Here is a 25,254-nt window from a genome sequence, read left to right as displayed (position 1 = left end):
GTGGAAAGACAGGCAGAGCGCGTCGCTGGTATCCAGGGACGCCACGACGCGCATCGCCTGGTTAACAGTGCTCCCGGTGGCCGATGTGGTCCAAAACAGACTGGAGAACCTGTTGAGGTCTTGCCTGCGCCTGTCTTAAACAGTTAATCCAACACATAAACCAAAATCGCAAAATCTGTAGCTCAGTTATCATTTGAATCTATAATATTACTATTCTGACTTAATGGATGTTTATGAGATATTTGCATATTGCATAAGGTGTCTGAACCTGTCAGTAGGCTAATTACTTAAAAAAGACATATATCCTTTGGCATGCTTTTAGAGCTACTTAACCATGTCCTCCCTTTACAGGTACAGGCAAGAGACAGAGAACTTTGCTACTAATTTGCTAATATGCTTAAATTGTGTGGTTTTTGGGTCAAGCAGGGTATTTGGGGTATTTGGTCAATGACCCAGGAGGATATTTACAATTTCATGTTATTAGATCTGAAAAAAACCTTTCTGAAACTTTCCAGTATTCTTTCAAGCTAATGAATCAAAAAAGAAAAAAACCTCAAGACACAAGTGTCCACTGTTCAGCTAATGACTAGAACTGTCATCGGACAATTGAGTAAGTCAAATTATGTTTTGTCACCATGACTATTATTACACACAAGGAAGTTTCACAAGGGAAGAGTCACTCCTTGACATTCTGGCATATGTCTTTCCCTGTTCCTTTTAATAAACCATTGTTCAGATGTTCCACTATGCTGAGAAATGAGTGCAGACAATGAAGAATTGCATGTCATGTAGTGTTGCAATAAAGGAGAAGCTCTGCTCTCAACCCCAACCTGAGGAATGGGGTATAAAATAGTCTTAGTAAACAATAACAAAACATAATGGACAGGCTTTTCATGCTTTACACCTTGGGAAATTTGGTAAAGACAACATATTAGATCTCTGTGTTGAGCCACAAATAGCGTCAAAGGACTGCATTTGCATATTCCCTTCAAGCACTGATTCACAAAGATAAGCAAATTAGGTAGTATGCTATTTGGAGAATTTAGATCACATTGAGATTGTGAGAAGTAGCTGTGTGTGGTCAGCAGGGGAAAAAGGTGAAACAAGTTGAACAAGACAACACAAGCTATAAAGCCTGTAAAGTATTTATGAATATAAAGAAATAATTGATATTTTTTTCCCCCTCATCCTCAACATCTATTTTGTGTGTGCCATTAAAACTTGTATAACAAACGACTAGTGTTAATAATGTATTGTGTAATATCAAAAAAAATGCTGTTTACCTGAAAAAGGAACCGGTTTCTTGTATTTTGGAATTCATGAGATTAGGCTTTACCTGGAAGCATCTTTTGAACTTTACATGAATATTTTGTGCAAAACATGCAGTGTTTGGTAATAATATGGTATTGTTCATAACAGCTTTATTGACATTTATGACTCTTTGTACAGTCAACTGCTGTGGTTTTGGAGGCATATAAAAGCCATGACAACTCTGACTGTTTATCAGGATCACACCAAACTTCAGGTAGGCTTACAGTTATCCTGAAAGCTTCTCTTGATTTTTAGTAAGTCGCTGCTTTACTGAAAAGTCGCATGATCTTGATTTTGATATTCAATTAAAGTAATATTTACATTAATATACAGCTTTTTTCCACTTCTATTGATGTTGATCCATGTAAGCATTTTTGTGGATTATCACTCAATACAGCTCTGTCGCAACCCAAGTTAAAAGAGAGGGGGATCAAATCCTATTTGTAGATTTGAAACTGCTGTTTTGTGTGGCATTGAAAGGGTGTCAATTATGCTAATTTTTGTAAGGTTTGGAAAGGTTTGAGTTGGGCGGGGTAAGTTTTAAGAGGAAGTCGCTGAATAGGTGTAGCTGTTAAACCTGTAATGTCTTCAGCAGAACCAGAGCAGCTAACAACTGATTTGTGAACAGTTCAGGTGTGAACAGAGAGCAATCATGTGTTTGAACTATCCGTGCAATTGTAAGACTGATGGCACTCCGTGTGAATCATGCAGGATGACAGCCAAAGACAGGGAGACAGAAGAGGCCCAACTGTCCAAAAACATCAATACAGAGGGCCAAGCCAGAAGAACATGTGAGCCCGAGATGAACATCTCCTCCAGTGGAGCTGCGAAGGAGTGTGGCAGAAACTGGGGATGGATGCTGTCTGGGATCATTTGTTTAAACATTTTGATGCTGGGCTGCGCTTTGGTCAGCGGCAGTGCATACAACAACGTCGACATCAGCTCTTCTGACCTGCAGATTTTCCTCATCATTCTCCTCCTCCTCACCTCCATCTGGATGATTTATTATGCTATCTATACGACCAAGAATGAAAACGCTGTTCTGTACAAGGATGGCCATGCTGGACCCGTGTGGCTCAAGGGTAAGTAAATGTTCCTGATTGATTTTTCATTCACAGAGCAGTTTTTGAAGACTTTCATATTTTTTTAACCCTGTTGTCATTCCATCAGGAGGACTTGTGGTATTCGGATTCCTCGGTATTCTCATGGACATTTTCAAGATAGCCAACTATGTTGGCTACCTCCACTGTGATTCTGCTGTTAAGGTTGCTTTCCCTGTTGTCCAGCTTATTTTTATACTTGTGCAGGTAAAAACAACTAAAAATGCCAGCATGCTTCAATGACACAAAAATATGTTGAGTTAAAGTTGAGACTTTAATGGTTGCAAAATATTATTATTTTAAATGATATTAATCATTTTAAAATCTGTTTGCAGACATACTTCATGGGGATGCATGCCAAGGACTGTGCGCAGCTACAAAAGAACATTACACGGTATGTGATTCATGGATTTCTTGTTCCTTCATTTCATAATTCATGGTCTTTGTGAAGAAAGAGAATAACTGTATCTTTATACTGATGCTGTTGTTGCCATGTTCAGAAAATGAGGCCGTTCTCTTTATTTACAGACTCTCAAAATGCGCAATTATTTTATATATTCTTTACTTTCTTTAATAAATAAACCAAATGTCATTTGAAAAATAGGGAGAGTTGAGGAGACTGATGGTGAGGAGGATATTTTTCATATTTTTGGCATTTAAAAACTTAGCAAAAATTTCAAATGTAAATATAAAATTAACACCTGATGTTTTTTTCTTTTCTTGCTTTCTTATTTAGCTGTGGGCTGATGCTTACCCTCTCCACAAATCTAGTTTTGTGGATGACTGCAGTCACTGAGGAGTCCCTTCACCAAACAATTATTCCAGACTATCCGAGCAACACAACTAAAATTTCTGGACGAAGCCTGTTCATTCAAAAAGGTAATCAAAGTACATAAATAGATATTAATAGAATAGGTATTTTTTGTCCTGCGGAGAATTTATTTTCATAGCCTGGACGTATTCCACACAGAAACATACAGATAGCCGCACTGCAAATATACTGACAACATAAACATATAACATTCCCCCGCCTGTCTACACATATGTATCGGCACACACATCCGCTGATGGTTCAGTGCTGTTGTGGCAGAAGGGACAAAACTTCTGCCAAAGCAGGCTCTTTTTCATTTTAGGGTCCTATAAGTTTATCTATAGCCTGAGAGCAGCAGAGTGAAGTGTGCATTGAAGGGGTAGTCAGTGGTATTCACTATTTTGAGTGTAAGGCGCGTGATGGCTCTGTTGTTCATGTCTGAGAGATAAATCAATCAAAGCAGATAGAGCAAGACAAGAACTACCACAACATAACATTATTCTCTCTCTCTGTATCCTATCATGTCTTACAGCAAGTTATGGCAGCGATAAGTGCCATTGCAGCCACACTTCATGCAGCATGTTCAAGGAGGCCTACTACTACCTGTACCCCTTCAATATCGAGTACAGTCTCTTTGCCTCTGCCATGGCCTATGTCATGTGGAAAAATGTTGGTCGAGTATCAGACGAGCACCACCACCACAACATCAAATTCCATCTCAGGAATGTATTTCTTGGTCCTGTGACGGGATTTCTCTTGGTGATCGCAGGTCTGGCAACCTTCATCGTGTACGAGATGGAAATGAAGAAGCACAACAGCAATGGCAAGAAAGACACTTTTCTGATGATGCACTTTGTCGTGAATATAGTGATAGTAACCCTGATGTCTGTGACCTCTGTGATCGGCTGTGTCATCTACAAGGTGGACCACAGAGAACACGTGTCAGAGAAAAACCCCACTCGCAGCCTGGATGTGGGGCTGCTGGTGGGTGCCTCATTGGGTCAGTTCATTATCAGTTATTTCACTATTGTAGCTATGGTGGGAACTGGAGCCAAGAGCTACCTGGATGGGCTCAACCTAGCGTGGGCTATCCTGATGATAATCCAGCTTGGCCTGCAGAACTTTTTCATAGTCGAAGGGCTTCATCGGGAGCCATTCCACGAGATTCATCCAGTCTCTAGTGTGGTTGCAAATCCATATGTGCTGCAGCCAAGCAAAGAGCTGGGCGGCTTTGAAGAGAAAGATATGGATACCAAGCCAAGCCCGGTACTTACGGAGCGCAACCCGCATGGACACACTGTTGAGCACAGATCCAAATTGTCATGGAAGAGATGGGTGTTGAAGGAGGTCTGTGCGTTTTTGCTGCTGGCCAATGTCATAGTGAGTACCAGTCTCCCTTGCTCGCTCAAATTCTATGCCTCTAAATTCACCAAATAATACTAAATCTGTTCTCTTATTTCTTTCTATAACAGCTGTGGATCATGCCAGCTTTTGGTGCTCGTCCCCAGTTTGACCACACCACCGAAACTAAATTCTACAAGTTCAACATGTGGGCTGCTGTCGTGAATATTGGACTTCCTTTTGGCATCTTTTACCGTATGCATTCAGTTGCCAGTCTGTTTGAGGTCTACCTCACCACATAACGCTGAAGGAGGGACAAAGTGTGTACAGCCAACTGTATTGACATTATAAACTGTTTTGTATAAATTGTAGTTTGCTTGGGTGATGCCTTTGTGACGTATGTATTGGCAGACATCATTGCATTGCTGTTTCTCAATATGCTATAGCCTGTATATTTGGCCATGTGAATGTATCCATAATATTATTTTCAGAGGTAAAAAAAAAAGTTAAGGTAATCTTGTCCCACTGGTTTTATGCCTCATCCTCTGTGCAAAATAAAGATGAGCAATATAATAAATTGGGTGGAAGAGAACAATTAGTTGTGTTATTATTATCATTAGTATTATTAGTAGTATTAATGTTATTATTATCATCATAATTGCTAGTATTATTATATTATTACTATTCTAGTGATAATCTGAGAGACTAGTCTGTGAGCATATTCTTTAAAAAAAAACTTGAAACAATTAGTTGATTGATTAGTTGTTTAACAGAATCAGCAACCATGATGATAAATGATCGTTGAGGTCCATTTATAGCAAAAATACCAAACATTTTCACAAGTAGAGCTCAAACGATATGTAGGTCAGCCGATATTATTGGCTGGTATTGGCTGATCACAGATGTATTAGCGAATATGTTTAAAGTTATATGGGCAGCATTTTTATGTATATTTGATCCTTTTTTCTTAATTCAAGTTTAATATATGTGGGTTTTTTTAGTGTTAGTTTATTGTTAAACTGTAATATATTAATATCCATTACATATCTTTATCACCAGTGTTTTTTAACCATATTTGAGGGATCATTGTAAAAAAAAGTGTGTGTTTATGTTTATATTCTGTACATATAACATTATTGGCCAATTGCTCCCTAATATCAGCATCGGCCACTAAAGTCCAGTATCGGTTGTGCGTGCCCTATTCACAAGTTTTGCTTTTATTATTATAGCAAATTAGCCTGAACAGCTATATTTTAGTTTTGACCTATTAGACCAAAACAAGCAACTTAAAGATGGTATAGAAAATTGTAATAGACATTGTCACACTATTTTCTGATATTTTATAGGGCACATGTTGTTAAAAGATAATCAGCCCTATACTTTTTAATACACGTTTAAGGCAGAGAAATTATTAAAAGTTGGTAAAGACATTCTTCACCAAAGCATCTGGGAAAACTTACAAGTCAGAACAAACAAGAGAAAAATCACAAGAGAATTAAAAATGCTCGTAAATGATTTGGGAAGGGTAATGGAGCTAATGGATCTTCAGGCAAATTTAAAGTCGCGCATCCACGGGGTCCTTAGCACACGGTTTTGTTTACCACCACGTCACCAGGAAATACATTTGAAGTGTCAAAATGCGGACGCAGGTAAGCTATATAAGTCTGAATTTATGACTATTTGGAAATAGTTTTTCGTCTTGGGCACGTTATACACATCTTAATTGATATTTTAGAAAGTCATATTTATGAGTTTTCATGTTGAATGCACAAACTAAGCCGAGAAAACACACAGTAGACACACATCTTTGTCTGTTTTGGTCACTGCATGAAGTGTTAGCATTTAGCTGCTATCACATGTACACGTAATGTTTACAGGATTATCAAGACACAGACGCTCCTCTTTTTGGTGAAGATGACGATACCAGCACGTTAAGAAAGTCCAAAATCAGGTGAGATGTGCTACTGTCGCGGTTATAAAGTGGCCAGGCTGTTAGTATTAGTTAAACTGCACTGGATTTAAATATAATGACATGTAGATTTGTGTTGCAGGCATCCACTGGCCTCATTCTTCCATCTTTTCTTCCGAGTATGCGCCATTGCGGTCTACTTATTGTGCGAGATCTTCAGTAGTCGCTTCATTGTCTGTATGGTCACCATCATCCTCCTGCTGTCATGTGACTTCTGGACTGTCAAGGTGAGCTTAATACAAGTCTGCTCAGGTTATGTTTTACGTCAGGACCACCAAGTTATACTGCATTAACTTCTACAGTGTGCCATGCTTCAGTTGTATATATATTTTAACACCTTTTTTTTTTGTTAATTGTTTTTCCTTTTCTGTTTTTCTTGTTTTATGAAAATGTGGACACAAGTGTTGTGTAAGTTGTGAATGATGAATCAAATCAGCTTATTATAATACACATTTATGACGCTTATACAGAAAGGTGATAATTCCACTGTATGTTTATTATTGAGGTCATAGTGGGTGGTGGTGGTGTATTAGGGTGCATTATATTGAATGGTGTTTCTAAAATTTTGTCCACAGCATTAACATACATGAGGGGGGCAAATATTAGGAACGCCAGTCAATATAATGCATCTCAGTGCGCCACCACCGCCAATAAAGGATATTCTATTCTATTCTATTCTATATATATATATATATATATATATATATATATATAATGGTGTAGAAACTGCATACAGGGAGGAGGTCCAGAGGCTTGTAGCCTGGTGTTAAACAAACAACCTTTTACTGAACACCAGCAAAACCAAAGAGATGGTGATGGACTGGAGGAGGAAGAGAGTGAACCCCGCCCCACAACAGATAGACAGTGTCTGTGTGGAGAGAGTCTCCTCTTTCAGGTTTCTCGGCGTGCTTGTGGCTGACGACCTAACATGGCACACCAACACTTCAGCGGTGGTGGGCAAGGCTCAGCAGAGACTGCACTTGTTAAAACTACAGGAAAAGTGCCACCTGGAGGCAAAGCTGCTGCAGACTTTCTATCGCTCCACGATAGAAAGCGTGCTGGCGCACTGCATCACAGTGTGTGGTATGCCGGCTGCACAGCCAAAGACAGAAAAGCCCTGCAGGGGGTCATTAAGTCGGCACAAAAAATCATCATGCCCCCTGCCCTCCCTGGAGGACATTGCACTCTCGGGGGCTAAACAGGGCAAGGAAGATCCTGTCTGACCCATCCCACCCTGGCCAAGGCCTCTTCAAACTTCTGGCCTCTGGCAGAAGATACAGGGTCCTGAGGAGCCGCACAAACCGGCTCAGAAACACTTTCTATCCCTGGGCTATCAGGCCACCCCCACCCTCAGCACCTTGTATGCCTAAAAGTATTCAACACCTACCTCATGTTACATAGGCAATAAGTGCTGTGTGTGTGTGTGTGTGTGTGTGTGTGTGTGTGTGTGTGTGTGTGTGTGTGTGTGTGTGTGTGTGTGTGTGTGTGTGTGTGTGTGTGTGTGTGTGTGTGTGTGTGTGTGTTATTTATTTTGACTTTTTATTGCACCATGGGAAGAGACCCCGTTGTGACACCTGTTGTACAATAAAGGATATTCTATTCTATTCTATTTAAATGTATTTATTTTTTTCCCTCCCAGAATGTATCTGGCAGATTGTTGGTGGGGCTTCGATGGTGGAATCAAGTGGATAAAGATGGAAAGAACCACTGGGTGTTTGAGTCGAGGAAGGTAGGCAGGAGTTGATTGGGCTCATCTCAAATGTTTAGCAGGTATTCTCAAAAAACTTTCTCACATGAAAGAGAAAAATGGAACAAAGCATTCTTTGTAAACTTTGTAAACAGCTTCATAACATTTCATAAAAAATAAAAAAATTCAACCTTGATAGGAAAAAATACAACTTTCTGTAAAGTAATAAAGATCTGAAAAATACAGCAAGATGGTTGAATTCCTGTCTGCACTTTGTGGAAAATATGGTGCATCTACAATTTAAAAGATTGATCTACCTTGTAAAATTGTTTATAATCCTTCAGTAATATTTACTAAGGACTTTTCCTGGGTAAACATTAAATCTTGGTTACCTTTTTACAACAAAGATACAGCTGCATTGTCATCCCTTCAAAATGTCACACGTCACAATGCACATGAATTTCCAAAGACTGAAACTTTTTTTTTTTTGGCTTTTTATTAAATAGATTAAAAGGAAATGTTATTAATTTTTCTTAACAGACAGACAGTCTGAACCCAACGTCGAGTGCAGAGGCTAGGATCTTCTGGCTTGGCCTCATCGTGTGCCCCATATTCTGGATCATTTTTGTCTTCAGCACCATCTTTTCTTTCAAGATTAAATGGCTGGTCGGTTCAGTGTTTCTTAATTTGAATGTCAGTTTAGTAAAGTGGTAATATTTGGTTCGTGTCTCACTCATGTGTGTGATGTTTCCCCAGGCTGTTGTAATTATGGGCTTGGTTTTACAATGGGCCAACGTGTATGGCTATGTCAGATGCAAAGTGGGCGGACAGTCAAACCTAAGAAACATGGCAAAGAACTACCTAGGTGTCCAGATTTTAAAAGAGGTATGTGAAAAATAATGCTGATCCCCTCTTTACTTTAATGTTATATTGGTATGTTGCATTAATGTGTAATTTTTTTTTCATAAACAGACAATGAGGAAAACAATGGGACCTTAGGTTAAAGAGGATGAGTGACAACTACCTGCAGTGTGATGGAGTACGATGCTGGATGGACACACTAAATTCACTTGATTCCTTTTTGAAAACATCTCTTTTTTAGGGTATATGGGCTTTTGCACTTCATTCGAGTCTTTGGTTAAAGTTTTTGGTTTTTGTATGTGTCTTTCTATTTGAATGTATTGATTGTTAAATTCAAGAATAATTGCCAAAGACTTCTAAAAATGCAACATTCAGTTTTTGATTTATTTTAATAATTTCATATAATAGTTTTCGTACTCCAGGTGATGGCACAGGGAAAGGTGAATTTTTTATTGATGTGAGACAGTTGTTGCATAATTTTGTAGACTAACAAACTTAACTAGTAAGCACAGTCAAAACATGATTTAAATGATCTTGTATCAGGAGTGCAGATGTTAAAATGCCTGATTTCAGATCAGAATGGTGACCACACATGTTGACTGCATGTTTTTCTCTCAAATGTACGGCATGAAATGTGTTTTACATGTAAGATGAATATTGCTGTACCCTGAGGTTGAGTCACTTTTCTGAATTTTGATGAATCAACCCTGCAGGAATATTTTGTATGTTTTCTAAGGCCATTTGGGATGAATGGTTTAATTATTTTGGATATATAGAAATATATATATATATTCAAATTATAAAGTTGTTAACTTTAACATGTTTACTCATTGCTTCAATATAGATTTTGTTAACCTTATTGTGGCTGCTGATTAAACCTCGATTGTGGTAATGAAATTCAATGAAACGTTATTTTCTTACATTGACATTATAGGATATGGTAGGGAGGTTAGGGTCAGGGTTTACATTTTTAAAGTTGAAAATATGTTTTAAAAGTGTTACTTGAGTGTGGTATTATATGAAAAACAGCCACTTACTCAGACTTCCCCTGGCATATTGTTGTTTTCTACAAATAGGATAACTAACATCTAATGATTATTTCTGACTTTTCATGACTCACTGCAAATGCTTCAGTTGAGCCACTATACTAATTATGTGATAATGTTATTTACACATATTTAACAGCATCCTAACTTTTGAGCAGTATACTGATTTGTTTAAACGGTTTCACAGAAGATTAAACGTAGTCCTACCATAAAGTCCCTGCTGATGACCTCATACACACTTACTCAATAAGAATATTAGTTGCTGATCTGTTCACCTCTCTTTAGCCTCCCTTCAACAGCTTTGTGGTAGACATAAACAGAGTTGTGAAATATTCAACGTAAGTTCAAGTCTTACAGGTTAAAATGTCATCAAGTCAGATGGAGAGTAGTTGTGGGGTAAATAATCAAGTGAAGGTAAAGAAGTGCACTAGGTCACCAGCCTCTGCTAGGAGTGATTCAACCACAAGGTGGCAACAAAGGAACCTGTGTGTATTGGGAATTCATTGCAGTGTACTTAGATTTGTGTTAATCACCTGTGAGTCTCTGCCAACATGCAATAGCTTAAGAAGCAGAGTAAAGTTGCTTGCACATTTTAAGCAAACCCTTAACACCATCATTACGTTGTGTATTCAGCAATAAGTGGTGCTTTCATCAGTAACTGGACAGAAAGAGGCCTCTTCAGCGGAACAAGTGGATGAACATCAAAGTTTTGGTGTGATCAAAAAGCACAGTAGAAAAGAAGAAGAAGAAGATTGTACATCTTTTTTTGTTCAGTGGTGAAATTAAACAGTTGCAAGGGAAAGGTTGAATCATCTCATAGACCTGTATGTTATTTATTGGATTTTTTTTGTTTAGTTTATTTTGCACAAATTAAAAGTTGCACACAAAATTACAGAGAACAGATAAATACAGTGCAGGGAGAAGCAGAAAACCCGAATGTGCTTATTTAAAGCATCCACCTAAAACATATTAAAAATTCACAACGTTACACAAACTAACTACATAAAAGTGATAGTAAACTAAATAATACATATGCAACAACAATAACAAAATAAAAACTAATATTTAATATGATATGTATTTGTGTGGATGTAACAATTTGTCATGTGTGCAACTGCCCAAGTGAAAATGATTATTTCATATGTTTATGTGACTCAATTGAAATAAATAAGCTCAGGAGTGAAAATGAAATTTCTTTATTTGTCTGACTTTCAGAAATAAGCTGACTCACATTTTTAACAAACGTCCAAATAAGGCCTATACAGGCACAAATCATGGTGGAGAAATGATGCAATGATATGTATATATATGTATGTATGTGTATATATATATATATATATTTTAAATTTAATTGATTTATTTATTTTGTAGATCAGCTTAGTCAAAGTAATATGTTTGAAGTAATGTTATGCAGTATCTCAAGAGTTTAATAGTTATTTTTAGTACCAGAAATCAAAATGGTCGACGTCACATTGATACTTCAACATCACACCAGTCATTACACAAAAGTATATGATGCAAAAAGTGAAATAGCACCAGAAAAAGATCTTGTCCACTGTGTTGGCAAACTCCTGACATTTCTCTATCTTCAGTTCCTTGGCATCCAGGCTTTCAAGGAAGTAGACCACCTTTCTGAGGATTTGACTGTCTGAGGCATCAAGCTGAGTGACTGGAACGTCAGCTTTGGCTTCTGTAAGGATTAAAGTGATAATTAGGAGAGGTGGAATGTGTTATGCAGGTTTCTAAAAAATCAAGACTCAAAACACTCTACTCAGCTCTTTATCAAAAGTATTGCAGTCATTTAACAAACACATCTTCCTCACCTTCATCCTCTTTCTCTTCCTTGTTCTCTGTGCTTCCACAGGTTGGCCCTTTGGACATGCAGCAGAAAATGAGGCCTCCATCTTTGGCCACCCGTGTAAGCACCAGGGACACCAACATGCTCAACACCAAGAGGGCCAGACAAATACAGAAGTGGGGTCCTGCAGTGAAGACAGATGGTTAGTGACTTATACACAGTTCAGTGTCAAACTTTGAGTGTGTTGGTGACATGCATGCAAGATGACTGACGGATGATGGGGCTGCAGTCGCTGTCTCCAGGGAGCTTATCGTTGAGAATTATGAGGAACATGGTGAAGCTGAGCACCAGAGTGACCTTGAAAGAGTTGCGTTCACCGCCTCCCAGTGGCAGGGCGAAGCTGACTACGTCGGTCAAGATGAGCAAGATACTGGGCAGCATTAAAGTCAGGAAGGGGTTCAGATATTTGATGCTCAATGACACCTGGGGAGAATTACAGTCGCAGTTTGCTGGTTGTAGTAGGTTTTTCATTGCTTTTAAAAATTTCTAACTGTAGCTGTTTTAGAAATATCTTCAGTTGAAGTCATGCAGTTTATTTGGCAAACTTTCATCAAACAAATAAAAACGTTTTTTTAAGTGGTTAAAAATACTTTGGGTTAATAGCAGGATAGCAAGAAACACTAATTGACACCATGATGTAATTGCGATCATCTCTTTTTTTCTGGAGTTTCACATCATCCGTTTGCCAGTCTCCATGGGTACTATCCACCATCTTCACCGTACCCAATACCAGCTCTGTACCACATCCTGAAATGAAATGAAATAAAAATTTTAATAATTTGTTTATTATGATAAAACTTCACAGAATTATGTGCATTTATTCTCTTTCGACACTGAATGATTGATGATTATGACAATGCTAAAATAGTTGAAATATCAGCCAAAAGATGAGGCAGATCTTTCAAAATATAACTGTAAAGAGTATGAAGGGCAGAAGAGTCTTCAATCTGAAAAGTTTGAAAATTGTCACCCATTTTTCTCTAAATCTTTGAAAGAATATTATATGCAGTGAATTTCTGAGCTCACCGTCAATGGACCAGGCCTGGATGGCGACGGGGCACTCATCAGCTGCGAAGGGATAGTTGAATAGATTGACTTCACAGTTCACCTCTGCATTGATGATGACCATGTGCTTCACAGTGCCATTACTGTATACCAGTAGATCATGGGAATTGTGCTTCATAGTCGTTAATATTCTATAGTCACACATGATAGAAGCCAGATGTAACAGATAAACATCAAGGAATCCAAGAAATGATTTAGTGATAACACATAATGACATAATGACAGTCTGATGTGATAGACTTACCCGTTTGTCACATGGAGTTCTGGGGTCCAGATTTTATTTACTGGCAGGACCACCGTATCATATTGATAAACTGACTTGTCCCATTTCAGCTCAAGATCTTTCCATTCCTGTGATGATAATCAACATTAATGTGATTGAATTACACTCTATTGCTCTTTGCTCATTTGAAAGTATCTTGAGGCTTACAATTCTGGCTTGTAGACGAACAATTAAGCGGAGATTCTTTGTATCCTGTTAAAGAAAAAAATATAATTATAAATATGATAAGATAAATAAATTTCCTTTTTCAAATTCTGTGCATTTTTACATGATGAAAAGGCATTCTCAAATTAGTAGCAAGTTTTAATTAGCATATATGCAGGAAAGAAACCCAAACATTAATAAACACTGAAACATTTCTTCCCGACTTACAAAAAGATCTACAAGAAGAAAAACTTCAGCTCCACTATAAAATGTTTAAGACAATACTTACAACTGACAGGGTTTGATACTCAATGAACGGCACTTTTATTATTTGGGTGCAGTCTTCATTCTGTGGCTGAGATGAATAGTTTCTGTTGATAAGTGTTTCAGCCAGACATCGCCTTGTTGTGCAGTTGGAATTGCCATATCCACCTCCTAAAATGAGAAATAAATGTGAACCAGAGCTTTAAAACTTTTTAGAAATGATTCTTCCAGCCTGTTACATCTTCTAAAAATAATTTACCTATTGTAAGAAAAGTCAGCATGAAGACAGCCTTCCACAGATAAAGAAATCTCAACATATGTGAAAACATTGCTGCAGGAATAAGATGAATAAACCTCATGCATTTACTGACAGCTCTCCTCTCTCAGCTTCGTTTGCCTGACATGACACTTAAATAGGCTTGTGTGTGACGTGAAACCGCATATTTACAACACTCAGCACCCCACGCAGGGTCATATGAGACAATATGGCTTTCCCATTATAGTGTGTAAGAATACCAGTGCGTGATATTGATCTTCTGTAAACAGACAGAACATAAGTACAAATTGTCCCACTGTCTGTTTACCTGCCACCAAGTACAAGTGGCTCCAGCTGCAATTTGTCTTTCCACCTGTCCATGCTGCTCTGCATTACAAAAGGACTCTAGCTGTCATACAGCAAAGTGAGTAGACAATAATGGAGACATGAGTGTACCTGATGGAGACAGGACACACTGTCATGGAGGCATGACAAAGACTTGAAACAGCTATGATTTTGCTGTAGTTTCACAAAGGCGTGCCTCCTCACGCAACAGCCATGAAACACCTATTTTGTAGTGACAGCTGGGTGATTGTTGGCTTTTACTTTTGTCAATTGGAAAACCTTTTTATAAGTTAGATTGCACTGGCAAAATAATTATTTCAAATATTAAAACATATTATGTATGTTGGATTGGTCAAACATGATCAATAGATGTTGAAAACTGGGAAAAAATATAGAAAGAAAAAGACAGGTACTCTCATCTGATTGTCTATCTTTGGACCTATTCACATGGCAAATAAAGTCTAGTGCATTACAAAAAAAAATATTTTCTAACTTTACTACCCTATTTTCAGTTGTATCCATCAGGGTTTTTCTGGAATATTAGAGCACTGGGTAACAGGTGCTTTATCTTGAACATTTCACACATATCATGTGTGATTGACCAGATCATTATCAGTCACAGCCAAGCTTATCACTTTCTGGTCTCCAATATGTCTGACAAATATCTGTTTAACTGTTTCAGAAGATTTCCACACTGATCAGGTTGTTTCCCTATTCAAGGCCTTCATCCTGTCTGGTGCTGCATTCTCATCCTCCTCCTCGGTACCACTGGTATGGATACTTTTCTATCTGTTTTAGGTCACTACACAATGGCCTCTCCTCTTTGTCTGACACCCAGATTCAAAACACATCTCTCCGTACTTGGCTGACAACTTCAAATGAGTGTCCTCAAACCACATAACATTCACTATAGGCACTTTAGAGCAGCCCTTAATCCTGGGAAATCCTGTCCCCATCATGATGGTCATGATAAATGTTTCCTTATGTTACTGTTGTACACATTTCTCCATTTAACATTTTCTGCTAAATAAGCTATTAAATAAAATAAGCTAATGAAAAAGTAACAAAATAACCAAGTGTGTCTAATAACTATGTATAATAATACAGTATAGTGGAGCAGGACACTTGAATTAATCAATCAATCAATCAATCAATCAATCAATCAATCAATCAATCAATCAATCAATCAATTAATCAATCAATCAAGGGGTATGCTATGTATGTACTGCAGTAAAGTAAGTAATGCTATTTAATTTTTCCTTGTGTTTTCAATGTGATTTTATATAGTTGCTGCCTCAAAATGACAGACTGATGAACTTTCCAGGTTATCTCTCAGAGGAATGTGTCTTATCTCTGTCTTCACACGTCATCTTCAAAAAAATCAATACACACTGAATCGGGTAGGTTTCAGAAGGGAGTAGGGGTTGTGTTCTATTTTTAACAACACAAACACGGTTGTTTTGATGTTGCCAACCTCTTTATAACAGCTCTAAATGATGTTATGACTGCAATAAATGTGGTTTTAAAAGTTAGTGTTTCCCGGCAGTCATTTGTGATCTCTCTTGTCTTATCAGAACCAAATTGAGGACAATTGAGACAAAGACGATCCTTGTGCCAATGGCTGCCTCTCCACCTGATCGAGCAAAGGTTAACTTTCTGTCTAATGAATCACGGAAATCTGAAGAGAAATTACACAAATATACATAGCTGCAAATAACCTGCTAAAAACCTATAAATAGTATCCCTGTCTTCATCATTTGCAGAAGTCTTTTTGAAAAGATGTTATTATGTTTCATAATCCTGAAACAAACAGGCCGAGGACATTTGATGTTTTTTTCCTGGGAGAAACCTTTAAAATATTCCATAGGTCATAAATTCTTCCTGATTGTCCAATAAGGTTTCACAGGGAAGTGATTGCTGTGATATCGGAACAAAATGGGACTTTGCTTTAGGAGCAGGCCGTCCCCCAACAGTGTCACACTCTGCAAGTGACTGAACTCAGAGGTTACTTTGGCTGTGGCACCTTTGTGACACCTGACAAACTCTTATTTCTTCTCTGCACGTAAGTTTGATATTGATTCTCTTGTGCTTTGTATTAGTTCCAAAACTATTCAAATTTCTAAGCTGAATACTGTATATACCTTCCATGAAGAAAAGCAAAATGTTAAAATATTGAACAACTACACACATTTTATCAGACTACTTTTAAATGGTTGCAAATTAAATGCAAATGCAGTTGAATGATAACAAATAATACAGAATAATATCTTTCATATCTTATAAATTGCAGGAAAATTATAACATATATATTTTTCAAATCTTAAATAAGCTCCTTATTGACAAACAAATGTGACAGCAATTGTTGAGTAATGCAATGAACTGATTACATATTCATGGAAGATATTATGCATGGGTTTCACTATTTGCAGTAATGTTTCAGCACAAGAACTGTACTAAATGAAATGAGAAATGGAAATAAATATAGATACATAGATTTAATAAGGTATAGTAAACATACATAAAATTGGCTATATAACCTCAGCAATAAGATTATAAACACCATACCTCAACAATGTATCCTGCTTGTTTTGTGACTCTGAATCATTCAAGTGCTGGAGGGTGGGTGGGCTTCAGCGACCTTTTCCACTGACTTGATTGTCCTGTAACCTGTTCTTGTCCTTGTCCATGGCCTCTGATTGCTGTGTAGAAATCAGGCTGCAACTGACTGAAACCTGTAGCACTGCAGCATGGGTCATTTTGTTGTTAATAAGTATTTTATTCATCATGTTGTTGTACTAACTTGTTTTATTTTTTAAGCATTTTGCTGTTGTCTACAGTATTTATCAAAGACTGATTCCACCTTTCACAAAATTACTGTCAATTGAATTGAACACAAAAGAAAAGTTATAATTATAGTAAGTAGATTTTATAGATAGAGCCTTTAATGTAATACAGCTGAAAACTCAGTGTCTCATGCGTGAGGGTGCATACTTCCATAATCTTTGACTTTTTCACTTTGTGGTGTTGAGTGTTTTTGTTTACTTATGTGTTCAGTTACTGTTCACATACCAAGAAAAGCCCATTTAAACTTTAATTCAAATTTCATTTAGACTGACCTTTATCTAACATTGTGAACACTGTAATTTAAAAACTGCACACCTTAATATTGCACAAACGCCACAACTGAGACCTGCAATAGTTTGGGTACAAAATTACAACACTGGAAATGTAATATTAGAACTCTTGAAAAGTCATTAATCATAAACCGATATTACCATCAGCTGCGTGTTCCCAAGTGTCTCAATTAAGCAATAAAAACTTGAGATAAAAGTCTGACAAACATTCGGAAAGGAAATGTATATTTATCAGCGAGATAATTGACTCAGCATTCTGCAATCAAACATAAACTTGATAGCGTGTCTTTCATCTGTGACAGCTCAAGAAGCCGCCTCATAACTGTGGTCACTGAAGAACAGTGTATGAAAGTGATAAAAACATCTGGTCTGGTGTCTCTCATACTGTACGTCAATGAGAAATAGGTTGTGTGGTTAAAGTTTGACCCTTGCGGTAACATTTGGAGGTGAGCGCTGTTAAAGGCTGTTTGTGGATAATAATTTACCCTCATGAGGAAAGCAATAGATTAATATCAGCACCACACTAAGGTCAGGGTTGTGCTTAATTAACCGGCACAGGCTTTCTTAAGACTCAAACAGTAAAGACATAAATGATATGAGCACATTCATGACAAGTATGCTTGTTTAATTTATTGTATTTATCAAATAAAAACTTAATATCAGGACTGTTGTTCAAAGGCTGACTGTTTGCTTTTGGTCTGGGGCACATCTGGGAAGTCAACAGACTGCCAAAACTCAAAACTAAAGAGATAAGCCAAACTGATTAAAAAGAGGTTCTCCCCTCTGTCAGACTAGATTTCCCTGTGCCTGATAGGGGGAAGCATACTCATACACAGATGTTGCCCTACAAAACATGTTCTTTTTTTTGGATATGTCAAAAGCTACAAAGACTTTACTGCAGTAAATACTTGTGACCTGGGGTTGATTACACCAAAAACTAAACAGTAACAAAAACCCTTTTTAAGGGACCAGTGAATGAAATGAGTATGAAAATTGTTGTTTTAACACACAAAATATTAAATTTAACAAAATGACCTTGTATTCAGCAACACAATAAAGCTTTTTACTTGGTAGTTGAGGAAAAATGGCTGAAAATCCCATTAAAGTTCAACACAAACCTGTGGCAGACACACAAACTGAAAATCAAGGTGGACAGTACTAAGCAAAGCAGCAGACTTCAGGTATTGCCTCATTTGACAGGTCACATAGGAACATATCAGTAAACCTATGTCTGTAAATGAGGAATAACTTTAAATATGAAATGACAAATGATATCAAATTTATTTGAAATTGTCTTCATAGTGACTATTTTCAAGGTCCTAACCATGAATAATCACAACTATAATTTCTGTAGTACTTCCACACTGAATGTCAAACTGTTTAATAGCTCTCATTTGGAATCGAAGGTTTATTTAATGGAACAAGCTGAATAGAAACAATCCCTCCACAATTCAAGTGTTTGTAGAGAGCTTCAAGCACAGACTTAGTGGGTGGCATCCAGACTGTAATGGAACCTCTGGTAAATAATCAATCAATGAGAAACTTATTTTCTCGAGGTACATTTTTCACATCCAGAGCGCGGCACTGTTCAAATCATTTGGCCTGAGGCAACGAATGACCGCTTACTCAAACATGAAGGCTTCAGCTTAACAAACAGTCTGAGAGCCTTTTACATTTTACTCACATGTAATGAGTAAAATGTTGTCCCTCTTGCCCATGAGTACATCTTTCTATGTTAGTCAATTTTTTTTGTGATTTTCCTTTCAAAGTACAATCCTAATCTGCATTTTCTCTGTCTGTCTACAGGAGATTGAAAGGTACTGCTGGACAAAATGAGCACAGAGAGGGGTGATCAGGTCATCATTGACACTCACCACACTACAATCCACACACTTGGCAGAAAAAATAAGGGAAAGCGGCTGCGTTACATGCAGAAAGATGGCAGCTTTCCTGTGCTGTTTCAGAAGGCCCCTGGAAACTGGAGCCCATACCTAATGGACATCTTCACCACTCTTGTGGAGATCCGCTGGAGAGTAATGCTCCTCATCTTTTCCCTGTCTTACATTCTCTCCTGGCTCTTTTTTGGTCTCTGTTTTTGGCTTATTGCATATGTAAATGGAGACACTGATGATGTAGAAAACAAACCCTGTGTGGCCAATGTGCATGGCTTTACTGGAGCGTTTATGTTCTCAATGGAGAGCCAGGCAACTATTGGCTATGGCTTCAGGGCGATAACTGAGAACTGTATTGTGGCCATTATTGTATTGACAGTTCAAAGTGTAGTCAGCTGTCTCCTTGATACCATTATCATTGGTATTGTTTTGGCTAAAATGGCATCTGCTCGTAAGAGAGCTCAGACAGTGGGCTTTAGCAGCTGTGCAGTGGTCAACCTGCGAGATGGGGTTTTGTGTTTGTCATGGCGCCTTGGCGACTTCAGAGGTAATCACATTCTGGAAGGTGTGGCCAGGGCCCAGATAGTCCGCTTTGAGAAGCAGCCTCTGGGCTCTGTTGTGATATCATACGAGGACCTGGACATCCAGAACCAAGACATTGTCCTTGCCACACCAGCAACAATTATTCACAAGCTGGAACCTGGCAGCCCCCTCTACAGCCTGAGCTTGGACGACCTGCAGCAGGACCACTTTGAACTGGTGGTGTCCTTCACCTACACTGGTGACTCTACTGGAATGCTCCACCAGACACGTACCTCCTACACACCAGCAGACATCCGCTGGGGGCAGCGTTTCCAGGACATGTTGAAATTGGGCAAGAAGCATTTCACGGTAGACTACGCTCTGTTCAATGAGACCACATGGGTGTCAGTGCCCCTCATGAGTGCAGAACAGTATGACAGGGGGAGACATCCAGTAGGGACGGGACAGTCCGACAGTGAACATTTAATATCAATCAAGAGAAATGGAGGCAGCTATACAGTGACATCTGACATTGCTGCTGAGGTGATGCAGCAAACCTGTTTGTAGGTTAAAAAGCCAAAGAAACCAATGAAGCCAATACATTATGTACAGTGAACTGTTCATGTAAGATAGTTTTTTGTTTCTGTTCTGTTCATGTAAGATAGTTTTTGTTACGATGTTTATAAATGTAAGTCAAATAAAATTCAAATTTCCTTGTAAAACTACATGAATTGGAGTAATAAGTCCAGTCATTGTACACAAAGCCAGTGTTCAATTCTTCTTGTAGCTCTACACCACCACCTTGTGTTCACCCAGTACACTAAATATTATTCCAGCAGTGCTGATGATGTTGGAAAATCACAGATTTCACAAACATATTAATTATTCTTGGACAGAAATGGGGAAAACATCAAGTTTCAAAACATTAAACCGCAATTCTAATTCATTAATTTAAATGTCATCAAATGAATTGTAGTCACGACTTTGAAGATGTTTTTCACAATCAAGAGTCACGCTTCTTTCTGTACATTTTTTCCACTGGCTCCCACTCTGACAAATAAAAATAATAATAATAAAAAAAACTCCTTGTGGGCGCAGAGCCTCAAACAGGCGCTTCAGCTTTCTATTGGCCGTCAGCGTGAAAAGGGGCGTGGACAGGCACACGTGCTTTTAAAGTCCGTCTTTGCCACGGCAAACATTTTCCTCAGTACTGTTGGAGAGGGTTATGGCAGAATTTACAGTGACGGACGGGAAACTAGGTGAGCACAACAAAAGAGCAGCAAGAATAAACGGGACGCAGCGTGCATATCTGGCGCATATGGGACTTATTACTACAAGAAAACGAGAGATTTGTGCATGGACCAACAGGTAGGTGTAATAAGCGCAAAACATTTGTCTGTTTTTGTGGGAGTGATGTAGCGTGGGAAATACTAACTTTCAGTTTGCAATAATAGAGGTGCAATGCAGGGTGATGTCTGCAGTATTAAAATGATTCAGTTCTGAGAAAAAGCTGCTCCATGTTTTATAAAGTTGGTTTTAATATTGTTAGTGTTATTTAGTATTATCCCTTTTATTATTTTTGAACGGTGCTGTTTTTATTGAGTCTACCATTAGAAATTGGAGGATGTAGACTGAATGATATCCTCCATTGACCCTGTCCTTGTTGTAACTCATGATGTATGTGCATGAGCTGAATTCATAAAAAAACATAATAATATTAGGCCTAATAATCAAAATCAATACACACGTGAAACTGCTGCAAAACTTAGAAATAGTCTGCTATTATAAAAAAATATATTTTGTCAGAGTTTATAATAAAGGACAGCATCTGCTGAATGATTGGCTAAAGTTATTGATTTGTGTAATAAAAAATAGAGCAGCTTTATGTAACCAGTTTCCATCTGCCTCAGCTGTTGGCTCTAATTGAGAACACATGTAAAACAAACAGTCACAGGTTGTGCAGCCTCTGGAAGCCTTGGTCTGTCACCATGTACCAACCTGCAGCAATAAGTGATGTGATACATTTAGAAGTATGAACAGTGACAGTTGTAATGAAAGAGATTGAGAGAGTTTTTAGTGCTCTCTTTCTCCTTCAAAGTAAGGGGGTTTGACTCCCACAGGGGGTCACCCATGTTAAAAATGCATGCTCTGTTGACTTCCCACTAATTCAGACGACAGTATGCTAGAAATGTCCCCTCAACTGTCTTTCTGTCAGACTGTTTTCAATCATGTCTGAACTATAAAGGCTTTTAGCAGTCTGGTCTTTGCCTTGTTTGAGCACCACAATGAGACAGAGTATTTGGTAAAACCAAAAGATGACTGCTTGTTCATAAGGTAACCTGTAAATTCTTCTTAAATGTATTGAATGTATTGTATTATTGTAAATTCTATGGGATGTTTAAACCCCTTATTCCCAACAGTGTGCGTGACAGGTTGCTATTTTGAGTCATCCCAGCAATGACATCATTAGTTGAAAAGAACAAAGATGATGCAGAGGGATTTAGGGCCACGTCCTGCATATTTTATCCCACATGACATTTGATCACTTTCAGGGAAGTTAAATCAGCGCAAAATCAGATGATGTAATAAAAATGACCTACGCTGACTAAAAGTTTAATTTTGAACTTAATCATCGAAACACGTACAATAACATGTTTTCAACACCAGGCTTTATTTCCTACTTCTTACAAGGCCTTTCTGGACCTCCTCACTTTGACACAACAGTGACACCCACAGATGAGATAGTTTCAAAAGTGGAGGTGGGGAGCAATTTTGGCACTAGCAGAGCATGTCTGGCTGACTGTGGCCTTTTGTAGCCTGTGGTGTTGCATTTTAATGGACCTTTCAGTCTACACACCCACACACACACACACACACACACACACACACACACCAAGTCAATAGCTTTTCTAATTTAGCTGTCCTTGTTGCTCTATTACATATGATGCAAGGTTACTGTTGCTTTCAGAGAAAGTGACCCATCTTCTCTGAATAGCTGCAAGGTTCATTAAATCTTGTTACATCATTGTTTAGAGGTGAAAATGTAGGTGTGAATTAGTTTTGTAAATGCTTGTGCATATTTGTTATTGTAACTGTGTACTCCTGAATAACTAAAATGAAGGAGCAAGAAATGTAATAGTGAATATGCTGCAGGTTTATTTTTCTATACGTCATATTGCTTTCTCATTTATGTAAGTGTGTCTGCAAAGAGCTGCTACATGTAGTGTGTCTTTGTTCTAGCTGCTCACTGGATTAACATGAACTTGATCTGTAATTTGACTCTGCTCCCTATGGATTGACCTGCCTAATTAATACTTAGATTAAGCAGGGTAAACATCCTTTCCCTCTTTGTCAGCTATCTAAGTGCTTGGATAATATTTTAATCTACTACTGATAATGCACACACAATGCGTTCCCTGTGCTTTCTGACTTCAGTGCACAATTTATACTGCCTGTGTATGCAGGAATAATGCTGCTAACTTTGAGTGTACACTGCATTATTTAGACAGCAAGTAACCACACACCCACATGCACTGATCTTTGCTCTGGTTGCTGCCAATTACTTTAAAACTGTTTTTCTCTCTGTAATTTCCACAGCCCACTTCACTAATGAGGTCCAAAACAGCCATCAGAGAGGAGTGACCTACCCTCACCAAAGGTGCACACACCTGCAGAAGCACAGGCCCAGTCTCCCCTGTTCCCCTCAGGATATACTCCTGTTGTCCACTATTTCTGCTTGACTTTGTCCCCAGGATCATTTAAAACTGTTTCTCCAACGCTTCTACCAAAAACTTAGACTGTTTTCCAAAGCAGAATCGGCCCAGCCCTCCCAAGTGGAAGCAATGGGGAGTGTGCGAAGTCACCGCTACAGCATTGTGTCCTCTGAGGAAGACGGCATGAAGCTGGCAACTATTGCCGTCCCGAATGGCTATGGAAATGGCAATGTCAACAAGGTGCACACAGAGCACCAACATCAGAGCCGCTTCGTCAGGAAGGATGGTCACTGCAATGTGCAGTTTATCAATATGAGTGAGAAAAGCCAGCGGTACCTGGCAGATATCTTCACCACCTGTGTGGACATTCGCTGGCGTTGGATGCTGCTCATCTTCTGCCTTTCCTTCCTGCTGTCATGGTTGTTTTTTGGCCTTGTCTTCTGGCTGGTGGCCCTCTCTTACGGGGACTTGGAGAATGATACTCAAATATGTGTTTCCAATGTGGACAGCTTTACTGCTGCCTTCTTGTTCTCAGTGGAGACCCAAACCACTATTGGCTATGGGTATCGCTATGTGACAGAGGAATGCCCTGTTGCTGTCTTTGTGGTTGTCTTCCAAAGCATTGTGGGATGCATCATTGATGCTTTCATTATTGGTGCTGTCATGGCCAAGATGGCCAAACCCAAAAAGAGGAACGAGACCCTGGTGTTCAGCCACTTTGCCACAGTGGCCATGAGGGACGGCAAACTGTGCCTGATGTGGCGTGTGGGGAACCTGAGGAAGAGTCACCTGGTGGAGGCCCACGTAAGGGCCCAGCTCCTCAAGTCCCGTACCACTGCAGAGGGAGAGTTCATCCCTTTAGATCAGGTAGACATCGATGTAGGCTTCGATAGCGGCATTGACAGAATCTTCCTAGTGTCTCCAATCACCATTGTGCATGAGATTGATGAGGACAGCCCATTCTTTGAGATGAGCAAACAGGAGCTGGAGTCATCAGAATTTGAAATTGTGGTGATTCTGGAGGGTATGGTTGAGGCCACAGCCATGACTACTCAGTGTCGGAGCTCCTACGTGGCCAGTGAGATCCTCTGGGGTCACCGCTTTGAGCCGGTGCTCTTTGAAGAAAAGAACTACTACAAAGTGGACTACTCTCGCTTTGACAACACCTACGAGGTTCCCAGCACGCCCCACTGTAGTGCCAGAGAACTAGCGGAGAAGAAGTCCAATGCCTCCAGCTCAAGGAACTCCTTTTGTTACGAGAACGAGGTGGCCCTTGAAAAAGTAGAGATGGAGGACGAGTTTGAGGAGGATGAAAACAGGGAGATGAGGGATGTGGAGGTTGGTGCACTTGAAGACACAAACACAGATGTGGTTTCAGACTCTGAACACAATCTGGACTCTTTGCCTTTAGAATCAAGGCCTTTGACAGCAGAATCAGAGATATGATTATATATGGGATATTGAAGGGTTAAACATTACCAAGGGTATGTTAAAATTTGCTTGAATTTTGTCCTGATTGCTTTTGATAATAATGCATGATGGTTTGTTGAAGACTGTGATTTGAGTATGAAATTCTTTATGCAGAAGCTTACGCACAGGATACCATGGACATTCAAACAAGTTCATGTTGTTTATGGTGACGGTGGTGATGA

General features: G+C 38.8%; 5 protein-coding genes across 5 annotated transcripts; 4 read left to right on the top strand and 1 right to left on the bottom strand.

Moving 5' to 3' along the window:
* Positions 1-1,963: 1,963 nt before the first annotated feature.
* LOC134000154 (proton channel OTOP2-like) lies at positions 1,964-4,865 on the top strand. The gene is made up of 6 exons (XM_062439483.1): positions 1,964-2,393; positions 2,482-2,618; positions 2,747-2,805; positions 3,148-3,290; positions 3,755-4,602; positions 4,695-4,865. The coding sequence occupies exons 1-6, from the start codon at positions 1,964-1,966 to the stop codon at positions 4,863-4,865; spliced, it is 1,788 nt and encodes a 595-aa protein (XP_062295467.1).
* A 1,293-nt stretch (positions 4,866-6,158) lies between these two features.
* On the top strand, positions 6,159-9,976 carry LOC133999827 (Golgi apparatus membrane protein TVP23 homolog B-like). The gene is made up of 7 exons (XM_062439147.1): positions 6,159-6,212; positions 6,441-6,514; positions 6,615-6,759; positions 8,172-8,261; positions 8,760-8,885; positions 8,976-9,104; positions 9,192-9,976. Exons 1-7 carry the CDS (start codon positions 6,201-6,203, stop codon positions 9,216-9,218), a joined length of 603 nt encoding a protein of 200 aa, XP_062295131.1. The 5' UTR covers positions 6,159-6,200; the 3' UTR covers positions 9,219-9,976.
* A 1,096-nt stretch (positions 9,977-11,072) lies between these two features.
* LOC133999933 (5-hydroxytryptamine receptor 3A-like) lies at positions 11,073-17,028 on the bottom strand. Its single transcript, XM_062439282.1, has 9 exons — positions 16,980-17,028; positions 13,766-13,911; positions 13,294-13,400; positions 13,011-13,180; positions 12,616-12,731; positions 12,197-12,407; positions 11,950-12,108; positions 11,663-11,816; positions 11,073-11,085 (listed from the first exon to the last, which is right to left on the bottom strand). The coding sequence occupies exons 1-9, from the start codon at positions 17,026-17,028 to the stop codon at positions 11,073-11,075; spliced, it is 1,125 nt and encodes a 374-aa protein (XP_062295266.1).
* Positions 17,029-19,307: 2,279 nt separating this feature from the next.
* LOC133999932 (inward rectifier potassium channel 16-like) lies at positions 19,308-20,456 on the top strand. Its single transcript, XM_062439281.1, has one exon. It carries the CDS (start codon positions 19,308-19,310, stop codon positions 20,454-20,456), a length of 1,149 nt encoding a protein of 382 aa, XP_062295265.1.
* Positions 20,457-23,731: 3,275 nt separating this feature from the next.
* On the top strand, positions 23,732-25,048 carry LOC133999157 (inward rectifier potassium channel 2-like). The gene has a single exon (XM_062438334.1). It carries the CDS (start codon positions 23,732-23,734, stop codon positions 25,046-25,048), a length of 1,317 nt encoding a protein of 438 aa, XP_062294318.1.
* The last annotated feature ends 206 nt before the right edge of the window (positions 25,049-25,254 follow it).

The sequence above is a fragment of the Scomber scombrus genome, chromosome 18, assembly GCF_963691925.1.
Source record: "Scomber scombrus chromosome 18, fScoSco1.1, whole genome shotgun sequence".
Lineage (NCBI taxonomy): Eukaryota > Metazoa > Chordata > Actinopteri > Scombriformes > Scombridae > Scomber > Scomber scombrus.
This window is presented reverse-complemented; position numbering and strand designations above follow the sequence as displayed.

Bases quoted from the DNA above. Each gene is read 5' to 3' on its own strand.
- LOC133999933 (XM_062439282.1), bottom strand. From the start codon at position 17,028: ATGGACAAGGACAAGAACAGGTTACAGGACAATCAAGTCAGTGGAAAA. The intron at 12,732-13,010 runs GTGAGCTCAGAA...ATTTCATTTCAG, and splicing joins CCAGGCCTGGTCCATTGACG to GATGTGGTACAGAGCTGGTA. The intron at 12,408-12,615 runs GTGTCAATTAGT...AATTCTCCCCAG, and splicing joins ATGATCGCAATTACATCATG to GTGTCATTGAGCATCAAATA.
- LOC133999827 (XM_062439147.1), top strand. The intron at 6,515-6,614 runs GTGAGATGTGCT...TTTGTGTTGCAG, and splicing joins TTAAGAAAGTCCAAAATCAG to GCATCCACTGGCCTCATTCT. The intron at 8,262-8,759 runs GTAGGCAGGAGT...TTTTCTTAACAG, and splicing joins GGGTGTTTGAGTCGAGGAAG to ACAGACAGTCTGAACCCAAC.
- LOC133999157 (XM_062438334.1), top strand. From the start codon at position 23,732: ATGGGGAGTGTGCGAAGTCACCGCTACAGCATTGTGTCCTCTGAGGAA.
- LOC134000154 (XM_062439483.1), top strand. From the start codon at position 1,964: ATGTGTTTGAACTATCCGTGCAATTGTAAGACTGATGGCACTCCGTGT. The intron at 2,806-3,147 runs GTATGTGATTCA...TTTCTTATTTAG, and splicing joins CTACAAAAGAACATTACACG to CTGTGGGCTGATGCTTACCC. The intron at 4,603-4,694 runs GTGAGTACCAGT...TTTCTATAACAG, and splicing joins TGCTGCTGGCCAATGTCATA to CTGTGGATCATGCCAGCTTT.
- LOC133999932 (XM_062439281.1), top strand. From the start codon at position 19,308: ATGAGCACAGAGAGGGGTGATCAGGTCATCATTGACACTCACCACACT.